The following is a 21,570-nucleotide window of genomic DNA, read 5'->3' on the forward strand; positions in this document are numbered from 1 at the left end:
ATGTGACACATTAAAATAATATTTTTTTTAGTGAGATGAATCAAAAGTATAATCTCTCCTTCTTTTTTTCTCCCTTCACCACTATATCAACCTTATAACTCTTTAAACAACTCATGATTAATAGTTACATGTATAAACAACTCTCTAATTTTAAGAAACTCAATATCAGATATGACATATCAAAATCATATTTTTTTTAATTAACTTATAAAGCAATTCGCATTATAAATGTTTTAAAATAATTATCATAAAAATTAATAAATTTATATTTTATTTAGGATATTTTATCCAAATAAATTCTTTACGTCAACTTTTTGCCCTTGATGAAATAATTTTCAGTAGAAACACTTTTAAGAGCTTTTATCAAAATCAAAAGCTAATAGTAAAACTTAATTGTTCAAACATCATTATCCGTGTTTGGTTGCGAGAAAGAAAAACTAGGAAATGAAAGGGAATAAGTGGTAAAAGAAAAAGAGAAAAATGTGAGAAATAAAGTGAAAATAAAAATTATTTGATTAAAGAAAAATAACTACTTAAGAAGATACACAAATAAACTTAGGATATTCTTTGACCAACACTTAAAGATTAATTATTAAAGGTATTAAAATTCATTTAAAAGATTAATTTTTTTAACATATGTTATTATTTCATATACATAAATTTGGAAATTCAACTTTTAATTTCATACTTACGAAGCACGACTCTCTACCAACTATATCACGTCATATTAGTGAAAAAAACTTATTCCTTATATCAATAGAAAAACTCCTATTTTTTTAAAGTCGGACTCAACAAAACTTTAATTAAAAAATTGAAAAAGGTGAAATATATTTTTATTTTTTTAAAAGAAAAGGTGAAATAATTAAAAATGCACCTATAATTTATCAAACATTTTGGCCACGAATTTTGTGTTTCAAATATTTGAATTGTGTACCATGTTAGTCTTTAAATATTTTGTCATCAAATTAGTTTTCTAAAAATCTAAAATGTTTCCATATTTAACTGAAGTAAATATATTGAAAAACTACTTTAATGACATTATAATATGAACTAATTTAATGATAAAATCCTTGAAAAATTAAGATAATGTAAAAAATAACTTATTTTTTTTTAAAAAAAAACTTCTTAAAAAACTCATTTAGTGACTATTTTTTTAAAAGAGTAATGCAATGATGCATGTAATGAAATTGAAGATTATTTAAACAATTAACTACAAATATATAAACTAATTGAAATTTCATGACCTTAATTAAGTCGACATTTAATACTAATTCTTACTTACAAACTCATCCTAGTAAAGCTTTAATTTCAATTATTTTTTTTATACCAAACCACACAAAAATACTGTCACTAAATTACGTCCTTAATATTAACAAAACATAATCCGAATGAAAAAGACCACGGCATAGTGGCAGAGTGTCACTGTACAAAACACTGAGAAAAGCCAAAAACCATACCAAATACAGCATTTAAATCCGCTTTTGCTGTCTTTTCATGCCCTTCGATTTCAACTCACCAAACCAAAACACACTCATCACTGTCTCTCACAACCCCAACAAGTGTTCATCCCCAGAGATTAACACTAGTGCTGCGAACAAACCAACAAATTTCATGTTTTCTTCTTCTTCTTTTTCTTCTTCCCCTAATTGAGTCTTTTATTATCATAATTTTTATTTAATAAGGGTCTTAATTAACTTTTGGCTTAAATCAGTGACCCAAACAAAAGTGAGAGAGTGGAATGCAGAAACGCAAGTGGATTCCGTTGGCGGTGCTGAGAAAGTTGCTAATTGCGGCCATATGCTCCATAGCGTTTGTGGCTCTCTTCTCTGTTCGCGTACACATTATTCCTTCTTCTAAAGATCACAGGTTCAACGACAAGATCTCAACGGTTTGTTTGTTTTTTCTTTCTTTTTTGTTATTCATTTCCCTCATTACCCTCATTAAATTAAAGAAGAATGTTTAGGGTCATATTGCTATACCAGGTTCTTTGATTTTGTTTAGGGAGTTCCTTGGTGCTTTCCAACAGTTATTATTTTTATTATGCAGAATAACCTATTATTAATTTATGGGTATAATTTGGGCTTATTTTAGGGTTTTTCTGTTGTCACTGTTATTTTCAGTACTTTGTTGACTTAAAGAAGACTTAGACTTCCATTAGAGTAACCAATCTTAAAAACTGGAGATATAAGGCGGGTTGGATGGTTAAGGGATAAGAGAAGAGGGGAAAGGTCCGTGTTCAATTTCCTGCTAACAAAACTAAAATTCTAACAAACTAATCTGTAATATTTGTTGCGGATTGGATTTTGTTTTTGGGAAATTTTGTTTTTGGTGATGTTGATTGCTACCTGACTAATGTTACTGATTTTTGAGGTTTTCATTTGTTTTTCAAATTTTGACAGACTCAGGATCCACAAAGCTGGACGCGGGAGCTCGCACCACCCCATTTATCCAAAGCTCCACTTCCTACTCCCAAGGTTTTGTGCTTCATGTCAACAGTCAAGTAACTGATTTGGTGGTCTCGTATGTTTGGATGCTTAGAAAATGTGATAAAGAAACAGAATCATGTACATTTTAAGCAAAAATGAGCTTCATACTAAACGTGTTTTTATTCGTTTATTTATGTGATGTGAGAAAAGTGCACCCCAAAATGGGGTGTATGGGATAGAAGAAAAAGAGGGATAGAAATAAAAAAAGAAAAAGAAGGGAGAAAGTGATGGAAAGTGAAGATAGAGATTGAAAGGAAATGAGGTGGAAGAAGAAATAGAAGAGAATTTGGTTTTGCTCATTGTTAATGTTTATGAAATCTCATCTGATGTGTAATTATGTGACTTTAAACTTAATTGATTTAGTTTTAGCACATGTCTAGAGGCAGTTGGTGTATCATGTATGTAGGAAGATATATATATATATATATATATATATATATATATATATATATATATATATTTAAATTATACATCATTCATGTTTTCGCTCCTTGTGATTTGACAGTTGAGTGGTTCAAGAGGGAATTTTGATTACCAGAAGCTGTGGAAGACTCCATCAAATCATGGGTTTCTGCCCTGTACAAACCCTACACCTAATTACACCAGTAAGGAACTTAGACTTTCCTTGTAGGCTGCAACTTGCAAGTATGAATTGTTTTGGTACTTTGAGTAATAAATGTTTATTCAGCTCCTGCCGAATCGCGAGGATATCTTTTAGTTCATACAAATGGCGGGCTCAACCAAATGCGTTCTGGGGTCTGACCTCTCTCTCACACTCTAAATTACTCATACATGGAATATTGAATTTTTCAATTTTGGATGTCCAATTCCATTGTTTGCTGAAGATTTGTGCCCTTTGCTGCAGATATGTGATATGGTAGCAGTAGCTCGAATCATAAATGCCACTCTTGTAATTCCAGAACTTGATAAAAGGTCATTTTGGCAAGATACTAGGTATTTTTCAATTCTGCCCTTTACTATTATTTTTTCATTTATGTCTTCTCTCTCTGTATTGGATATCACTTAATTGAATTTTATAATTTTATTTTCAGCAATTTCTCTGATATTTTTGACGAAGAGCATTTTATGAATTCTCTAGCTAATGATGTAAAAATCATTAAGAAACTTCCCAAAGAATTGGTTAATGCAACCAGAGTGGTCAAGCAATTCATAAGCTGGTCTGGCATGGATTACTATGAGAATGAGATTGCTAGCTTGTGGGAAGATTACCAAGTATGTATGTTGGAAGTTATTGTTTTATACAGTTTTGTGTTTCTGTTTATTTGCCTTATTTCATACATATTCTGCAATCATCTAATTAATTATAACACCTTAAGGTTATTCGAGCTTCCAAATCTGATTCACGATTAGCAAACAACAATCTACCTCCAGACATTCAGAAGCTTCGCTGCCGGGCTTGTTATGAAGCACTTCACTTCTCTCCTCTCATTGAACAAATGGGAAAAGTATTTAAAGAGATCTCAACTCTTATTGGTTTCTTTGTTTTTAATCTCCTACTTGAGCTAGTACTTTAGGATTTTTTTTTTTCATTATTTAATATATTTTGGGTCCGTGTAGTTGTTGGTGGAGAGGATGAGGTCATTTGGTCTCTATATTGCATTGCATTTGCGTTATGAGAAGGATATGCTCGCATTTAGTGGGTGCACCCATGATTTATCTCTAGTTGAAGCTGAAGAGCTACGGTTGATCAGGTATGGAACTATGATACTTCAAATTGCTTAATTGAATCTCATGTCTTTTCTCATATATGATGTTTGAAAATTATCACATGCCAATCATGTAGAGAGAACATTTCCTATTGGAAAATAAAGGACATTGATCCAATAGAACAGAGGTCCAAAGGGCTTTGCTCCTTAACTCCAAAGGAAGTTGGGATTTTTCTTACCGCTCTCGGATACCCATCAACAACTCCAATATATATTGCTGCTGGAGAGATATATGGGGGCGAGTCCCACATGGCTGAACTGCATTCCCGATATCCATTGTTGATGAGCAAGGTAAGGAATTGCAATACTGTGTTTCAATATATTGTTGACATTTGATATAGCCTACTAATCATATTTAGTAGATGAAGTTTGGTCAAACATTGGTATTTTCTGTATCTACTATCTAATCAAGATCAACTTGTAACTTAGGTTGATAATGTATTGACTAATAATTGATGTTTTTTTGGGGGAAGTTTATATAATGTCATGTTCTCCTCCCTTTTATTTTTGTTGAAAAGAAAGTAGTGTTAAAAGGTTAAGATGTTTTGACATGGAAACCTAAAATAAAAAGATTGCCCCTTCCCACATTGTTTAAATGTATGGGGACTTGGGAGCTACATCATAAGTAGGACACTGCATGTTTAGTAACATATAGTGTTTGGTTAAGCTCATCTGGTCATGTCTCTATTAAATTACATAAATGCTGTCATGATTTCGATCAGAGGTTTCTATTTGATAGGGAGGAAAACTCTAAAAGTAGGCACTGACCTTTTGGCAAGAAGTCTAAATTGCCTGGGGTTAATGCATTATGAGCAAACAATTTCTAGAGTATTCTACTAATACAATGCTAAAAAGCACCTGGGTTGAGCTGGATTGTAAAGGGCTAATTATCATAACTTTTCTGTTATTGTGGAAACTACTGAAAAGTGATTGCTCCATTATTGATGATTACAAAACTTTTTTCTTTCCTCCTCCTTGGGTGTCTAATAGCTTCTTTTACCCACTCACTTGCATTAACAGTCAAATAAAGATGAAGATAATATATATTGTTGTGTTCAACTAGCTTAATATAAAAGCTGAGTCCTGCTTTTCTGGGCAATAGCAGCCTGCTGAGAAGCATTTGTATCATGTTGATTAACCTAACCTTCCTGTGATTATTTTCAGGAAAAGTTGGCATCCATAGAAGAGCTTGAACCTTTTTCTAATCATGCATCCCAAATGGCTGCTCTTGACTATATTGTATCTATTGAAAGTGATGTATTTATACCTTCTTATTCCGGAAATATGGCAAAGGCTGTTGAGGGTCATCGCCGTTTTCTTCGACGTGGAAGAACAGTATCTCCAGACAAGTAAGGCTGTATTTTCTTTATGTTGCAGATCAACTTATTGATCTTTAAAAATTGTCTGATAAACTCTTTGAAATCATCCATTACAAAGCTGTTCTGTCTGTCATCTCATTTTAATTAGGAAAGCCCTTGTTCATCTGTTCGATAAACTGGATCAGGGAATAATAACTGAGGGGAAGAAACTATCAAATAGGATTATTGATCTCCACAGAAGACGGTATGTGATTGGGAAAGCCTTTAGTTTATGTTTTAATTAATTTAATGGATGTTCAAATATGTATGTATATACTATATATTTGTGTTTATGGTTCTTCCACTTTTATAGTTATTGTTTTATTACTCTCCTTCATACATGATTGTATCATATCATAATCATAAATGATAAATCTACTTGCCATGATTATTAGTTATTCTTGGCACGTCCTCTCCATAGACCATTAGTAAGACAGGTCATTTGATTTACTTTGTATGGAGTATGGTCAAAACTAGATATCAAGCTTCATAGGTAAGAGTATTAGCCAAACACTGACAGCAGGTTGGCAATAATGTTTTTCCTCTCTCTGGGGAATTAGCATGTTTGTCAAGTACATGACATAAGATTTGGTATTATCTTCCTCATTTAACCTACTGAAGAGTCTGTTTCTATGTTACTTGTTTTTATAATATACTGATCACAAGGTGAACCTCTATTTGGTTTTTCATTTGTTACATGTGTTGCACAGACTTGGTTCTCCCAGGAAGAGAAAAGGGCCAATTTCTGGAACAAAGCACATGGACAGGTTTCGGTCAGAAGAAGCCTTTTATGCTAATCCCTTGCCTGATTGTTTATGCCAGACAGAGACATAACCACCACCTCTAAACGTCTCTCAGATTGTTTGATAGATAAGATACTGCTGAACTTTTTCCTTGGAAATACCCCTTGGAGAAAAGATGGCACATGTGTAATCAATTTACACAAAGTTTGAGCATAAGATCTGATATGCAGCTGGGAGGTGGCACTGTGGTGGCAGAGTGTATATACCGGTATCGCTGTTACACGTACCCTTCAATTTGGGGGAAAAAATAAAGGAAAAGAAAACCCTTATTCGGGTTTTGACATAAAAAATTAGAGATTGGGATGAGTAGTTCATGGGTCTAGTAGAGGGCAGGATGGAGATTTGAGATGACTGGATTCATTTGTTATGTGGACATGCCTTAGTTATTTATGAAGAGGTATAGTGTAGAGCTTCCAGATATGGCCAGGGATCTCAATCACCCGTTATTGAATTTCTTCTAGAGCAATTTTACATAGTTCCACATTTTGTAATCTGTTCTTGTTGAAAGACAACAAAATGCAAAAATCTTTTATTGTTCCCTAATGCGTACGTTTATTTATTAGGGAGAGGGGGGAAAGTGTGGCAGAACTTCATCTGTCGTTTGGAAACATACAGATATTTGCAAATAGAAAATTAGAAAATTCGGCTTAATTTTGTTGAAGTCAGACTTCCTAGGAGTCATGAGTCATGCAGCCTGAAGGGAAAACTAGAATAGGAAATGGTTTCAGTCTTTAAGAATCAGTTTTTTTTTTTTAATTTAAAATTCAGTATCAACTCTAAAAAGGCATTTTTAGCAATTATAGTTGTACCATTGTATGTACAAGGAATCTTGCGTGCATTGTTTTGCTTAATTAGCCCTCTTCGAGCATCTATGACATGTAACACAATTTCTTGTGCTTGCTATTTAGTGCATTTGCTATTTAGTGTATGAATAGGAGTGACAAAGTGGGTTAAACACACTGGTCCAATGTTTTGGTCTGTATGTTTCTTTGGCAAGCGGGTTGAGATTTTCAACCCATTAACCTATTTCTGAGTTCTGACCCACCTTGCTTGATCTGTTAAAACATGGGTAGAGGATGGATCGGGGAGGAACAATCCACCAGCCCGTTTTTTTAATTATTAATTTTTATTTTTATATTCCGTTAGGATTTGGAATTTTAGAAGTCTCTCAAATAGGAATTTTGTTTGATTTACTTCATGCATTTGATGTTAATTTTTTTTTAGGATTTTTTATTTTATTTTTATCTAAATAATTCATTATTCAGAATAAAGTAATTTATTTAAGTTTTCTTTAATATTTATTATGTAATATATATATATAGTTTTTAGCATGTTGACCCACCAACCTGCAACTCATTTCATTTTCAATTTAGAAATTCCAACATTAGAGACTGCATTATCCACTTAATTTTATAAAAAAAATTAATGTAAATTCTTATCTTTTCCATGGATAAGGCCTTTTCACTTTCATCTTATGCATCTTGAAAACAATTAATTGTTGATCAACTCCAACTTTTTAAGTGGTCCTTTTTAAAATATTATGTAAATACTTATGTTTGGTTCAAAATAAAGTCTGTTGAATTGAGTGAACAGCTGCGTGTGTTTGTGTTGGGACCTCTTGCATCCCCACCAACTCCTCCTTCAAAGGATGAAAGACATATCAAATCTGAAGCCCCTCCATCACCACCTCCTTGATGTTTTGGAAGAGCTACAAGTTCAACATGAATGACGATTTCTAAAAAGTTGTTTCGAAATCATATTGTTTGTGCACTTGTCGTCTTCGTGCATTAAATAAACAATTTCATTCGACAATAAAATTTTCATAAATCAACGTGTTTTTATAAAAGGCAAAAAGAATGTCTTTATTAAAGAAAACCCAATTTTAGCACAAGAAATGCATAAACCAAGCCAGAGTACAAATATCATAGTACAAAAATTGCAGCTTCAAAAGTGAGTAAACAAATAAAACTTCTCTTGAAGCTTCCTTTTTTAGCATATTTCTGCACTTCAAACCATTCAATGTTCCAAGAATTTCCATTCCAGGGAAATGTACATAATCAAAGCCATTATTAACCAAAACGAAACGCAACCCAGATCAATATTCCTTTTATTATATATACTGCTTGTGACAATTAAGCACATGGTAGCTGCAAACTTGTGTGTCCACCATCTGTTCGAGCATATTCTCCTGCTGGTTGTTGATATAAAAACTTGCTCCTAAACTTTATCTTTTCCATAAATCATCAAAGCTGTCAATAAACTCCATTGGATTTAAAATCCAATCTGATAAAGAATGTGAAAACTTACCGGCAGCCATGACCATTCCCACGTCAGAATTCGAACTTTCTCCAACATTTCTGATAGAAGTTAACATGTGACTTCGTCATATCGCGTTACCGTGGTACTACGTTAGGGTTTCAATTACCCCAATCTTTTAAATAAAAATCTGCAAATTAACCTCAAGCAATGCTTTTATCCAAGGGCTAACTTGCAAAACTCAACTTTTTTTGTAATAAGTCACCAATATTTGATCTTGTGCGTCCAATATTTAACTAATTTATCTGACGATCTACTTTTATGGTCCACCAGTGAAACCACATGGAAGATGGTCCACCATATAATTTACTTTTTCTTAATTATCTACTATCTATATAACAAAACAATGTCCACTGGAAATTACTAATAGCCTCCTTTATTTACTGACACTTGCTAATTGCACCCTCCTTTTTGATAAGTGAATCCCAATCTTTCTTTTTAAATCTTAAATACCCATTATATCCTTTATTTCATCTCTCTCACATTCTTTCTTTAACGCGTGGAGAGTGATATTACCCGTACTCAAGGGTATCCTACCAGTGAAAATTATTTTAGGGAATGAGAGGGAACACCCTAAGTCACCATGTTTCCTTGCAAGAATCTCCTCCACTTCAAGCATGCTTGTCAAAGTGTTGAATTTTTTTTTTCCAATCAATCAGTGCATCCCTAGAAATTTGGGTTTAAATGCGATATATATGGGGAATTTAAATGTGTAGGCAGAGTCTCCACTACATTACACTGTAAACTATGGGTCACAGCACCTAAACAAATTTCTTTACCTAAAAACACATTAATATATTAATCATTATGGTCAAATTATATATTTTGATTCACTGTTATAATCAATTTAACTAATTTATTGAATGTTTTATTTTATTTAACATAGAAAATATGAATAAAACAAACGGGAATGAATATTTTCCACCAAGTATGAAGAAAACTTTAATTAGACGTACCTCATGAACATTTTTTCTTAAATCGCCTTAAAATGAAAATTACTTGAAAGAAATTAGGTTGCATTATAATTTAAATTTTTTTTAATTATTGTTATAATATTTTTATATAAATTTGTTTTGCTCTTTTTTTACTATCTTTTTTCACTTAACTAATTTAATGAGCATTTTCCTACTGTGGGCCACAACACCTAAACAACATAAGTTTTCCTACTTTCTTTTATAAAACAAAATGTTCCTCCCGTTGTGTTATATTTTATACATAATCTACATATCAATCTAGAAAAGAAAATTAAAATTTATTCAAGCTAAAAAAATCTTAAATAATTATTTTAAGTGAGAAGATAATAAATAAGAAATGAATAATTAGCCTAAAAATGATTTTAGACATTTTACATAGAGAAGATAATAAATATTACATGGTTCTATTTTGAATTTTGTTTGAGCAAGCCATCAATTTTCACCCTTAAGTATTACCATGTCTCCTAAATAATCCTTAAAGTAATAAAATTCTATAAGTAATCCATAAAATATTAAAGATCTATCAATTTAGTATCTACATTGGTATATTTTACTAACATCTATGAAAAATTTGAAGGATTTTTTAATACTTAGAGTAACATTTAATATAATTTTTAATAATTGAGGATTTGTTCATACAATTTGTTTACTTTAGGGATAATATTAATTTTGGATAATCATCACACTGACTCGACATATTTATTAGATTTGTAGATGATTAATATGCATACCATTTGTCATCTTTTAAGAAAGTGCTTCTCTCATGTATATATCAATTTTGACAATTGAATAAGAGTCTAATTTATATATATATATATTGATGTAAAAAAAATTATACTGCTAATTAAATAAAATTATGATTAATATGGCTTTTAAAATAATTACTATAAAGTGATCAAAACCCGAGGTACCACATTAAGGTGGTCCATCATGCACTGTTTTTTTTTTCATCGTTGGATTCATTTGGTGCTCATTAATACTATATATTATCCACAGTGGTTCTCACCCTAATATTATACTTCAAAAGTGGTTAAAATAACTATAACTGATTATCTATTTATAATCGATTATATAACTGATTTTACATATAACTGAAGATCAATGTAAGGGATATTATTTGTGTATGGTGTACCACCTCCTCTAGTTTTAACTAATAAACTTATCATATCATATAATGATTTACGATCAGAGATATATAGTAGTATAAAATCTTTTTATAGTGCTTAAACTTTTTCTCAATGTTTTGCCAAATTCTTGGAAAATCTAAAATCAAAATAAAAATCTTTAAATAGCTAAAAAAAAATCTATTTTATAGGACCAAAAACTTATGTAAGTAAAAAAAAAAAAAATCTCACATAATATTCCATTCTTGAGGATTTTCCTCAGCGGGCCATCAGCAGAGAGTCCTCACTTGTGATAAGCCTCCAACATTGCTTCCCTAAGTTTTAAAGCTTAACAATGACACTAAATCCACGAAAACCCATTCAATCAAACTCATTTTTCTTTGACTAAAATAGGCGTTCCTAGCACATCCAATGAATTCTGCAGTTATTATCCTTCGATTCCCCGCCAGAATATGCCCATCAAAGTTTCTATTAATTTCACCATAACAGCCTTCTGAGATTCTAATAGCAACTCACTTTGTAGTTTGAAATGCCCTGTGCGAGAACCTCCTTTCCAGCACGTCAGAGGTACATCAATATGATTTTTATCTAATTAAAAATCATTATTTTTTATATGAATATCATGTATATCGACATTTATAATATATATAATAATAATATAAATTAATTTTTATATTAATCGATTGTTTCTTGTTAAATAAAAACAACACCGATGAAGATAAATACAATAGCAAATGTAATTTTTGAGCATATAAAACTTTTTAGTAATTGTTTGTACTCGTACTCTTTAAATTGATGCAAAGTATTTGATCCAGATACGCAACTGGAACTTGGTTGAATATTTAGAAGAATTTTTTTTTCATACATATTCCATATTAGTTGAACAATGTCAAACAAGAATATTATCTCCAATAAAAAATATTGGTGGTTTCTAAGAAAAAAAAGTATTTGATATCCGGGTTTTCTTGTTGCTTTGTCTTCCCTAATTACTTCCAATTTAATTCCTGCATTTCTTATTTATGGGGAACACATTAATTTTGAATCTTTGTGGTGCCAACTCAAGCATGCAATTTGCCAGGAGAAAAATATCTGGACCCACGGTTTACATACAGGCTGTCACATAGTACGGTATTAAGGATTTAGGGTTGCATTTTCGGTCCCTTTATGGTCGAAATCCCCAACCACCCTCTTAAAACAAGATTAAGTTTTTATTCTTTTTATTTTTTTTAATATATTATATTATTGATAGTTTTTTTTTTTTTTACTTAGTCTTTCTAGACGTTACCTTTTTTTATTTAATCTCTCTAGAATTATAGATATGACAATTTTTATTATTATTTAATCCCTTGTTTTAAAAGGATAAAAACTCGTAACTAAGAGTACCAAGTAATGAACTAATTAATAATGATATTTAAATAAAGTTAAATAAAAATCATAATATTTTAATGAACTAAATAAAAATAAAAATTAAATTCTAAACTATATTTGATAAAAATATTTTATGAAAAACTTATTTAGAAAAAAAAATTAAAAGTGAGAGTGCTCAGATTGAAATATCAGGGATTTTTTGTGGAATTAAAAACTTAACTAAGCTAAGACACTTCAAAGTCTCGTGTTCCTCTAAAAATATTCATGAACCATGACCAAATACATAAATAAAGATTTCAACACTACAGCCAAGTCACCGTGAAATTTGGAACCTTGAGAAAAAATTATTTATTGCCGTGGCAGATTAGATTCGGAATTTATTTATGAAAACATCCATATATAACAACCATGCAGCCAAGTCATTCGCCATTCGCCTATAATGAGCAAGAAAACTGAGTGAAATATTAATAATATTATTTACTATGATTTTGCTTCGAGTACATGAAAAAAATTCTAAAAAATTCAAGGGGCGTATATATTCGAGGGACTGAGAAATAAGTATCGATAAAAATACTAAATAAAAATATTCAAGGGGCGTATATGAAAAAAGTTTAATCCACCAATAAAGATCTCAATTTTTGTTTCTGTTCGTAGAAAAGAAAATGGAAATAACCAACAAGCCTAGGAGTCAAACACTATGATCCGCCAATGAACTTTAAAGGTGGGAAATAAAACTAAAAGAAATAAACGTAATACTTGGTAATTAACAATTACTTTTCTCAAAGATCAATTAATGTTTTCCAAAAAAAATCAAGCCATTGTTTCTCTTATTTCTATAGACATAGAACGAACCAGCTGCTTAGTGTCCTCCCTATAATATTTTTCCTTCATTCTCTTACTTCTAGGATGAAGCAAGTTGAACCAAAATCCACTTTTGTAGGCACTCATACTATGACCATGATGATCAACACCACCACCTTCACAATCTCTTTTTCTTGGAACAATATCCAATGACCTACACCTACCCTTTATGATTCCATTGTTACCACTACTCAGCAGAAAGATCGAGACCGAATTAGAAGAGCTAGTAATCTTTCCCTCCGTAGTAGTGAAACAAAAACATTGCATTGGAGAAGCACATGAAGAAGCTGAAGCTGAAGAGTAATAAGATGATGACATAGAAGAAGAACTAGAAGAACAAATAGATGATATTCTTCTACGTGAGTTAAAAGAAGAAGATAGTTGAGAAAGCTTTTCCCTTAAACAAAGAGAACACACACCGGGTGATTGGTGGTGTTTGGGGTGCTTCTTGCAATAGCCATTGTGCTTGACCCGACCAATAACACAATATGTGTCTTTTTTTTTCTTTGAGAAATGTCTTCTTAGGTTTTCCATTTTGCATTATTTTGCAAATGTTGGTGTAGTTGGTTGGTCCAATATATAGAGAGGAGGCAAAGAGAAAAACGAAGTTGGCATGGGGTGTGTCATCTATGTGTGTGTTTCCACTAATATTTCCGTGATGGTTCATGGGTGCTTCCTTGTGTTGTTCTTCTCAAAAATGGTCTTTTTGACGTTTTATTTTTTTTGATAATTAATTGAGAATTTTTGGGGGATTTATGTGGACGTGTGATGGAGGCAAGTGGGGTCCACGGGTGGAGTCGGTGGTTGATTATGCTTGTGAGGGTTGCAATCTCAAAGTATTGTGAAAAATAAAGGGCAATGCTTTCTGTGGGGCGGCATGCGGAAAAATATTATGGAAGTTTAAAAAAAGCGTTGGCGATGGCAAAATCAAACCAACCAAGGTTTGAAGCGGTGCCGTTTTGTACACGTATTGAATAACTATTGAGGAAAACTAGTTACTTGGGTGTAACAAGTCATTTGGATTGAGTATAAATAATTAGATAGGTATAATAAAAGTATTGTGTTAAGAAGAATGTTATTTTTGTTCTTCATTTAATAATGGAATAAGTAATATATGTAGCGACAGTGTAATTTTTTTATGTTATCATTTAGTTATAAACAGTCATTCAATTTTTATAATATAGTGTAAATTTTTTATGCTCATAATGCAAGCATGTTAAACTCAATAATATTAACATTCTTCTTTTTTTTTTAATTACTCCTATTTATTACGTACACAGATAATTTATGCAAGCAACATAATTTCTTTAAAAAAGAATATGCGCTCAAGTCTCAAGAATGTGTGATCATTTATACATACACCTGAATCAATCTATAATGTCAACACGAAAAGATGCTAATTTCTTAGTAAAACTCAACTTTACACAAGAGATCATATGATTTAGTCTAGAAATCATTTTTTATTTAAGAATTATGCTTGTAAAAAGATATAAAAGTAAAAAATAACGCGAGAGAATTATTTTCTTCACGTAATTCGCTAACATAAACAAGGGTTCGATGTAGACCATGGCCAATGACTTGTAAGTATTCTTTGGTACTTCAATTTAACGAAGGGACACAAAAGAACCAAGGAAGGAAGTATACTGTTTTGGTGGGAAAAAATAAACAAGAGGAAATTACTATTTAAGAATAAATTTTCAAAAAACAACACGATTTCAAATCTCTTTTTCTCTATTTTAATTCAAATATTTGTTTTATTTTCTCTTCTACATAACATAATTTTTTATTTAAATTTTATAAATTTAATTCTTACAACTAAAAAAAATTCAAAATACAAGTTATATATATATATATATATATATATATATATATATATATATATTAAATTGCATATGGAGACAACTGTATGTGGTATACGAATCTGGGACAATGGCATTAAAGAGTACAGATTTTCCGTATACGAGGGCCATTCCCCACTCTTCATTGTCTTTTGCCACTGCCGCAAAGTCAGTTTAAACTAATGTGCAGTGTTTGACCATTATTTAAGCATTTTTTTTCTTTCTTTTTTATTTTGTGGTGCAATCTTTATAGAGACGTACCAAGTTAAGCTGGAAGGGTAAGATAGTTTATATTTTTTAAATTTTGTTATTATAATATGTAGTCACAGACAGGTCCACTTACGCAAGTGGAATGTGATCAACATATATTTAGTCTTTTGTGTGAAGATGTAAATTATTATTTTTTTCAATTTACAAAATGTTAATTATTGATATTGTTAGTCATTAATTAGTAACCTACTATTTATTATTCTACTGTATCTATAATAAATATTTTATTAAATTTTGAATTTTAATTTGTAATCAAACCAAATAACTATGAAATACTAAATAAAAATAGATGTCATTCAAATCTTGAGAAACAAATATTGTTTTGTCATGTGTACTTTGATTTTATTTTTTTTAGATTCGTAAATTTATAATTATAGATAAATACCACCTTAATTATTTGAGGCATCATTCAGTTTCATTTTATATGTGTATTAAATATTATAAATAACATATGTAATGGATTATAAAAAAATGTTGTGCAAAAGAATCTTCCTAAACCTTTAATACAAAACTCTTTTATGCGTGTCTCATTGGTTAAGAAAATTGTTGTCCATGAGAATTTATATATATTGTTTGTATGATTGTATCGATTGATTTTGCAAGGAAGAAAATAATAAGAGGAAAAAATGATTTTTTTTAAAGAAACTTTTTTCATTTAATATGGGGTGAAAAGTCAAAAGGAATAGAAGATAAAAAATAGTCATTCTACAAATAAATCTTGTTTCAATTATATTTATCTATTATAAGTCATACTTAAAATGAATAAATAAAAAAGCATAATTAGTTCTCATTTTATTAAGAGAAAAATATATTAATTTATTTTTATTTATATTTTTTTATCCAACTAAATAGGTAAAAAGATAGTTTTTTTATTTAATTTTCTTTTTTTTCCCTATTCTCTTAATTCAAATGACATTAACTTTATACATTTTTTTTACTCACTTTCTCTTTGTTATTTGAAACAAGTGAACATTGGAACTTCTATTGTCAGGTTATTCATAATCTTTCTAGAGAATAAAAAATCCTAAATTTGGAGAAAAAGTGATGACAAAGTTCATAAAGTGATGGCTAACAATTACAACAAAAACAGTTAGATAGTTAAGCTTTGGGATTTTTTGCTATAACCATGTAACTCCATGATTCTGTTTTCGATCAGTATTTGTCTTTTCTAAACTCGTCCTCAAGTTTGTCTTGTGGAATACAGTTGTTTTTATCGATCACAATATACAACGGTCAATTTAATTATAATTTTTTTTGTGAATAATTTAATTATAATTTTTAGTTTAATTAAGCAACAATATTTACTTTTTAACATATAAATTACAGAAATAATTAAGGTGTTTATAAATTCATATATTTTGAAACTATGTAATCAAGATCCTAAGTTTAAGAAGTTTATTTAAAAAAAAAAAGTTTAAGCAGTTTAGATTTAAATACTCGTAGAGGTATGTTTCAAGTTTCAACATGCTTTAGGATCCTAAAAAAACGACGCTTTAGAGACTTAAATGGAATTTATTTAGCACTAAAATTATATTCATTATAATTTTAAATAGTTTAAATTTATTTTTTAGCTAAAAAATTCTTTTGATTGGTTTGAACTTTGTATAATTTTGGTCTCCAAGTTATTCTTGAGTCATTTAAATTTTTTATTCTTAAAATTATGTAAATTCATTTCTATAACCATTCTTTCTTTACTAAAAACTATTAAATTCTCATTTTCTACTTAAATTCTTACAAATTGAATCATTTTAAATCTTTCTTTATTCAAAATCTATTCACCAAAACATCAAATTTCACCAAAAATTGAAAATCCATATTTCTCCTACCCGAACCACCAACTTCTATAACAGAACATTGTTTCTGTTCAGAAATTGTGTATAGCCTTCTATATTTCCTTCCTAAAGTCTCCTCCCCTATCCAATGGTCCTCCCAAAATAAGACTTCCTTGCTCTCACCCATAGGAAACTGCATTTTTTTGGCTTTTAATTTGCAGGACCGTTCTTATATTGCCCCGAAACAAGCTTTAAAACTCTTTAAAATGAGAATATTGTTTTTAAGGATTTCAGGAAACTTTGGGATAAGACTGATTTTGATCTTTCTTGGGATAAATGATATTACACTGAATACATTTTTTTTATCCATAAAAATTAAATACAATATCAAAAAATTTACAATATTCACATATCTTATCTAACCAACTAAGTTAGACTCTCTTAGTATACAATAAATACATGATTTCCTTATAAGATATTATCTATTGTAAATAATTTTACTCCATTTTCTTTCCTTGTTAATTTGTCGTTTTTTTAGCACCACCACATTATTTTAGCCAAACACGTCAGTCTTTCTTTCCTCATAGATGCAACAACTCTTTAGGTAAAAATTAGACTTGACTGATTCTCTTCATTTTTGTTGATGTTTATTTACATATTTGACCCCATTATTTCTAAAGCTTATTAAGTATGTTGATCAATAACATGACTATTATGTATGACAGCTGAAGGAGGAGAACTGAGAGTATTTCTAGATGGTTTGGCAGAAACTAAAGATATGTGTAAGTACATTAACGAAAACTCATTTGGCCAATCTGACATTATCGAAACAAGTGAACATTAGAACTTCTATTGTCAGGTTATTCACAGTCTTTCTAGAGAATAAAACAATTCTAAATTTGCAGAAAAAATTATGACAGAGTTCAAAAAGTGATTGCTAACAATTCTAACAAAAACAGTTAAATAGTTAAGCTTTGGGATTTTTTGTTATAATCATGTAACTTCATGATTCTGTTTTCAGTATTTACCTTTTCTAAACTCGTCCTCAAATGCATCTTTTGGGATTTTTTGTGCGTTCTCTGAAGACTGTGTTCAGAAAACGGAATATGAGATCTTTGAGGGCATTCATGAAGGTGGGAAGGGGATTTTATCCATTGATGTAGAGATCTTTGAGTTTGCTCCACATTTTCATTTGGTGGAGGGGAAAAAATAGATTGGAGATACATTGGAATATGAGAAAATATTGGTAGAGGCCATAGGCTCATTTTTTAAAGATTTTGTTTGGGTTTGGCAAGGTGACCAACAAGAGCTCTCACAATAGGTAAAGCAACAGTAGCAACAACAATCATAATTAGTTTAGGATGTCTTTTGCATTACTATTTGTATGTGCATCACATAATATGCAATTTAGTTTTCGTATATTGTTGTCCCTGCATATATATTTCTTTTGTTTTACTATGCCATGAATTTATTGTATTCATCTTGCATCTCAAACTCTGTTGGCAGATGCTCAGTATGAATGTTATATGTATGTTTAATGGTTAATATATATATATATATATATATATATATATATATACCATTAAACTAGCATGATACTTGTATATTCGCATGGATGACTCAGCTGTTTTTGGGTAGAGAGATATTATTTGAATAAATGAGATATTATTTGTGTTGTTAGTATATTATTTATAAAATACTAAATTATAAAGTAAAAGAAAATGAAACTGCTAACAAATTAAAAGTATATTTATTATCAATATATTGAAGAACAATGACAAAATAATGAATAATAATGATTTATTTGAATTGAATGTATTTTATTTGAAAGAAATACTTGTAATTAAAACAAGATCAAACATAAATAAGAGATACAGATTGATTCCTATGATATGAAATAAAAAAAATCAAATAATATCAAAAGATTTAAAACATCAACTTGGTAATATCATATGATAAATTGATCTAATAATAATAAAAACATGTGAATAAATCAAAGTGTTTTTCTTAATTTAGAAAACAAAATTAAAATAAAAAATAAAATAAAAGAATAAAAGTATATTTTAAGCTTATCATTATATGTAATAATTTAAGAAAAATGTATAAGTGATAATTATGAATAAATATAACAACGAAGCGGCCATGATGAATACGTTGTCCTCCACCCTAGTCCCAACTCCCCCAACATTCTCTCCATCCCCAATTTTTGATCACGACATTGTACCCATCCGTGGATATATTTACTTCGTCTCCATCCTGGTTCACTGAAAATTGTTACTACTTTATGAAAATATATTTGCATATATTTTTAGCCTAAATTTAAATTTAAAACTAACTTTGGATGTCATTAAATATAATTGAAGAAGCCATAAAAATGGAATGATTCTTAACATAAACTCAACTCATTACAATAATAATAAATATGTCAAGTGTATTTCATCTCAAAGTTAGATCAAGTCCAAATGAATATTCATGGGTATGAAAATTCTTGTCATTTCTAAATTTGAAGTTATTTAAAAAATATTTTACTTTTACAAACTATTTTTTGGTGGCTTTATATATCAATTTTTAATTAGCTAAAAGTTTACTATTTTAATAATAAATATGGTGTTAGTAAATCATATATTTTTTAGAACAAATATTTATCATATAATATTAAACAAAAAATTAAATTTCATATTTTACAATCTAACACCATAATATAGAATGTAATAATGACAATAATATTATTTTTTTGAAAAAAAATGAAATCTTATTTTATTCATTTGTGTATGAGTATTGTATGAGAACAATAATAATAATAAAATATTTAGTTATAGTCTCACAAATATTTCTTATTTTACTTAAAATATAAAATTGTATGAAAAATTTATATTTAAATTTTTTAAAAAGGATTTACTTTAGGTTAATTTTAAATATTTTTTAATTTGAAATGATTATTTATGAAATAATTTAATAATTTACAACTGTATTATACAAAATACTATTTTTATTATAAAATTCATCGTTTATAAACAATATTTTGAATAATTTAAAGGTTAAATTACCAAATAGGTCTCCAAACTATTTCCAAAATTTTAAATAATTTTTTAGACTATTTATTTATTAATTAGGTCCCTAAACTAAAAAAATAGGTCTTTTGAGGTTACTTTTTTGGCGTTTTTAGAAATCCTGGAAACTTATATTAAAAAACATTTAGATGATCATGGACCAGATTAAAAATATATTTATAATATCAACATTATAACAAATTAAAAAATATTTTAATCATGATAATAAATTTTAATGTGATTTCAGATAAGATAAAAACTTATTTTATAAATTTTTCATCTTATGTATTTTATTTTATATATAATTTCAATATGAATAAATTTTAAGTATAAATAACAATATACAAAATTTCATTAAAAAAAAATCAATATATAAAAGAAAAATTGACTTACATAGGAAAGAAAATGTTCAATAATTTACATAGTGAGAATAAATGAGGATAATAATGATTTGCCTAGAAGGTTTTGCCTAACAATGACAAAAAATAAAAGTAATGCATACATAAATAAAATTAAATCATAGAATTAAAAAAATATTTTTTATTGCCAACAACAAAATAAATTATAAAAATAGTAAAGTCAATCAAACAAAATCAAATACTATACATTTTTTTTACAGCAATCAAATACTATACTTTTTTTTAGGGGAATCAAATACTATACATTAAAAAACGTAAAGTTGGACTTCAATAAAGTATTAAACAATGTTGGATTTTATAGCCACATTTGTCTATTAACGCTAACTAATAAAATGATCAAATTGAAAAAATTTCACGGTTGTTTTGTCAGACATATACCGCGTCAAAATTAAAGATTCTCCCCAAATTCTTGTGACAATTAAAAAAAAAGAAATTTAAAATATCACAACTAAAATATTTGACTGAAATTATATAAAATTAAAGAACATGCCTACTTGCGTGGTATTCTCATTGAAATGGTCCCTAATTGAGCAATAGCAAGAAACAAAAGATTTTTTTTTATTTATTAAAATGCAAAATGAATGAATGAATTTATTAAAGACAAACTCAGTTTTAGCACAAATGTGAGAGTACAAAAATCTGCAGCTGAAAATGTGAGTAAACAATAGAAAACAACCTATACATAAGGAAAAATGATCGTGAAATGCAAACTTCTCTTGTAGCTTCCTCCTTCAGCATATTACTAACTTCAAATCAACCAACGATCCAAAGGTTTCCATTGGACCAGGAAAACGTATCTAGTCTAGCCAGTACCCCAAACAAAATGCAAACAGAATCAATATTCCTTTTATTCTATGTTTGGCTTTTGACGGTTAAAATATGGGCCATCCTCAAATTAAGCTCATGACAGCTCCAAACCTATGTGCCCACCATCTGTTCGAACATATTCCCTTGCTGCTTGTTGATATATAAAATTGCTCCTTAGATTTATCTTCTATAATTTGTCTTCAACATATTCATAATGCAACCAAGTATTGAATGTGTCAAAGACTTTCAAATCCTTCACTATATTTCTACAGCCCCTGGACCGATCATGCCTACTAAAATATTAAATAAAATCAATAGAAGCAACAAATGATTGAACTCAATAGACAATTTGAAAGAAACAATCATAATGAATGGCTCCAATGAGTTAATTAATTCC

The 21,570-nt window shown here is 29.3% G+C and overlaps 2 protein-coding genes across 4 annotated transcripts; one reads left to right on the forward strand and one right to left on the reverse strand.

Moving 5' to 3' along the window:
- The first annotated feature begins 1,416 nt into the window (after window positions 1-1,416).
- LOC114394950 (O-fucosyltransferase 7-like) lies at window positions 1,417-7,137 on the forward strand. Of its 3 annotated transcripts, XM_028356636.1 has the most exons (13): window positions 1,439-1,613; window positions 1,712-1,888; window positions 2,400-2,474; window positions 2,992-3,091; window positions 3,175-3,242; window positions 3,352-3,440; window positions 3,539-3,719; window positions 3,824-3,952; window positions 4,065-4,198; window positions 4,291-4,504; window positions 5,378-5,562; window positions 5,681-5,776; window positions 6,282-7,137. In XM_028356636.1, exons 2-13 carry the CDS (start codon window positions 1,739-1,741, stop codon window positions 6,403-6,405), a joined length of 1,545 nt encoding a protein of 514 aa, XP_028212437.1. In that variant the 5' UTR covers window positions 1,439-1,613; window positions 1,712-1,738; the 3' UTR covers window positions 6,406-7,137. The 3 variants fall into 3 exon arrangements, 2 of the variants coding, with proteins under 2 accessions (XP_028212432.1, XP_028212437.1); XR_003662892.1 differs by having other exon boundaries at window positions 1,417-1,888; window positions 5,686-5,776; XM_028356631.1 differs by having other exon boundaries at window positions 1,417-1,888.
- Window positions 7,138-12,891: 5,754 nt separating this feature from the next.
- On the reverse strand, window positions 12,892-13,844 carry LOC114394969. Its single transcript, XM_028356652.1, has one exon. It carries the CDS (start codon window positions 13,549-13,551, stop codon window positions 12,967-12,969), a length of 585 nt encoding a protein of 194 aa, XP_028212453.1. The 5' UTR covers window positions 13,552-13,844; the 3' UTR covers window positions 12,892-12,966.
- Window positions 13,845-21,570: the final 7,726 nt, after the last annotated feature.

This window comes from Glycine soja, chromosome 2, assembly GCF_004193775.1.
Source record: "Glycine soja cultivar W05 chromosome 2, ASM419377v2, whole genome shotgun sequence".
In the NCBI taxonomy this organism is placed as follows: domain Eukaryota; kingdom Viridiplantae; phylum Streptophyta; class Magnoliopsida; order Fabales; family Fabaceae; genus Glycine; species Glycine soja.

Excerpts from the sequence above, each read along its gene's own strand:
- LOC114394950 (XM_028356631.1), top strand. The coding sequence starts at position 1,739 with ATGCAGAAACGCAAGTGGATTCCGTTGGCGGTGCTGAGAAAGTTGCTA. Across the intron at positions 3,092-3,174 it reads CCCTACACCTAATTACACCA|CTCCTGCCGAATCGCGAGGA; the intron begins GTAAGGAACTTA and ends ATGTTTATTCAG. Across the intron at positions 3,953-4,064 it reads TCATTGAACAAATGGGAAAA|TTGTTGGTGGAGAGGATGAG; the intron begins GTATTTAAAGAG and ends GGGTCCGTGTAG.
- LOC114394969 (XM_028356652.1), bottom strand. The coding sequence starts at position 13,551 with ATGGAAAACCTAAGAAGACATTTCTCAAAGAAAAAAAAAGACACATAT.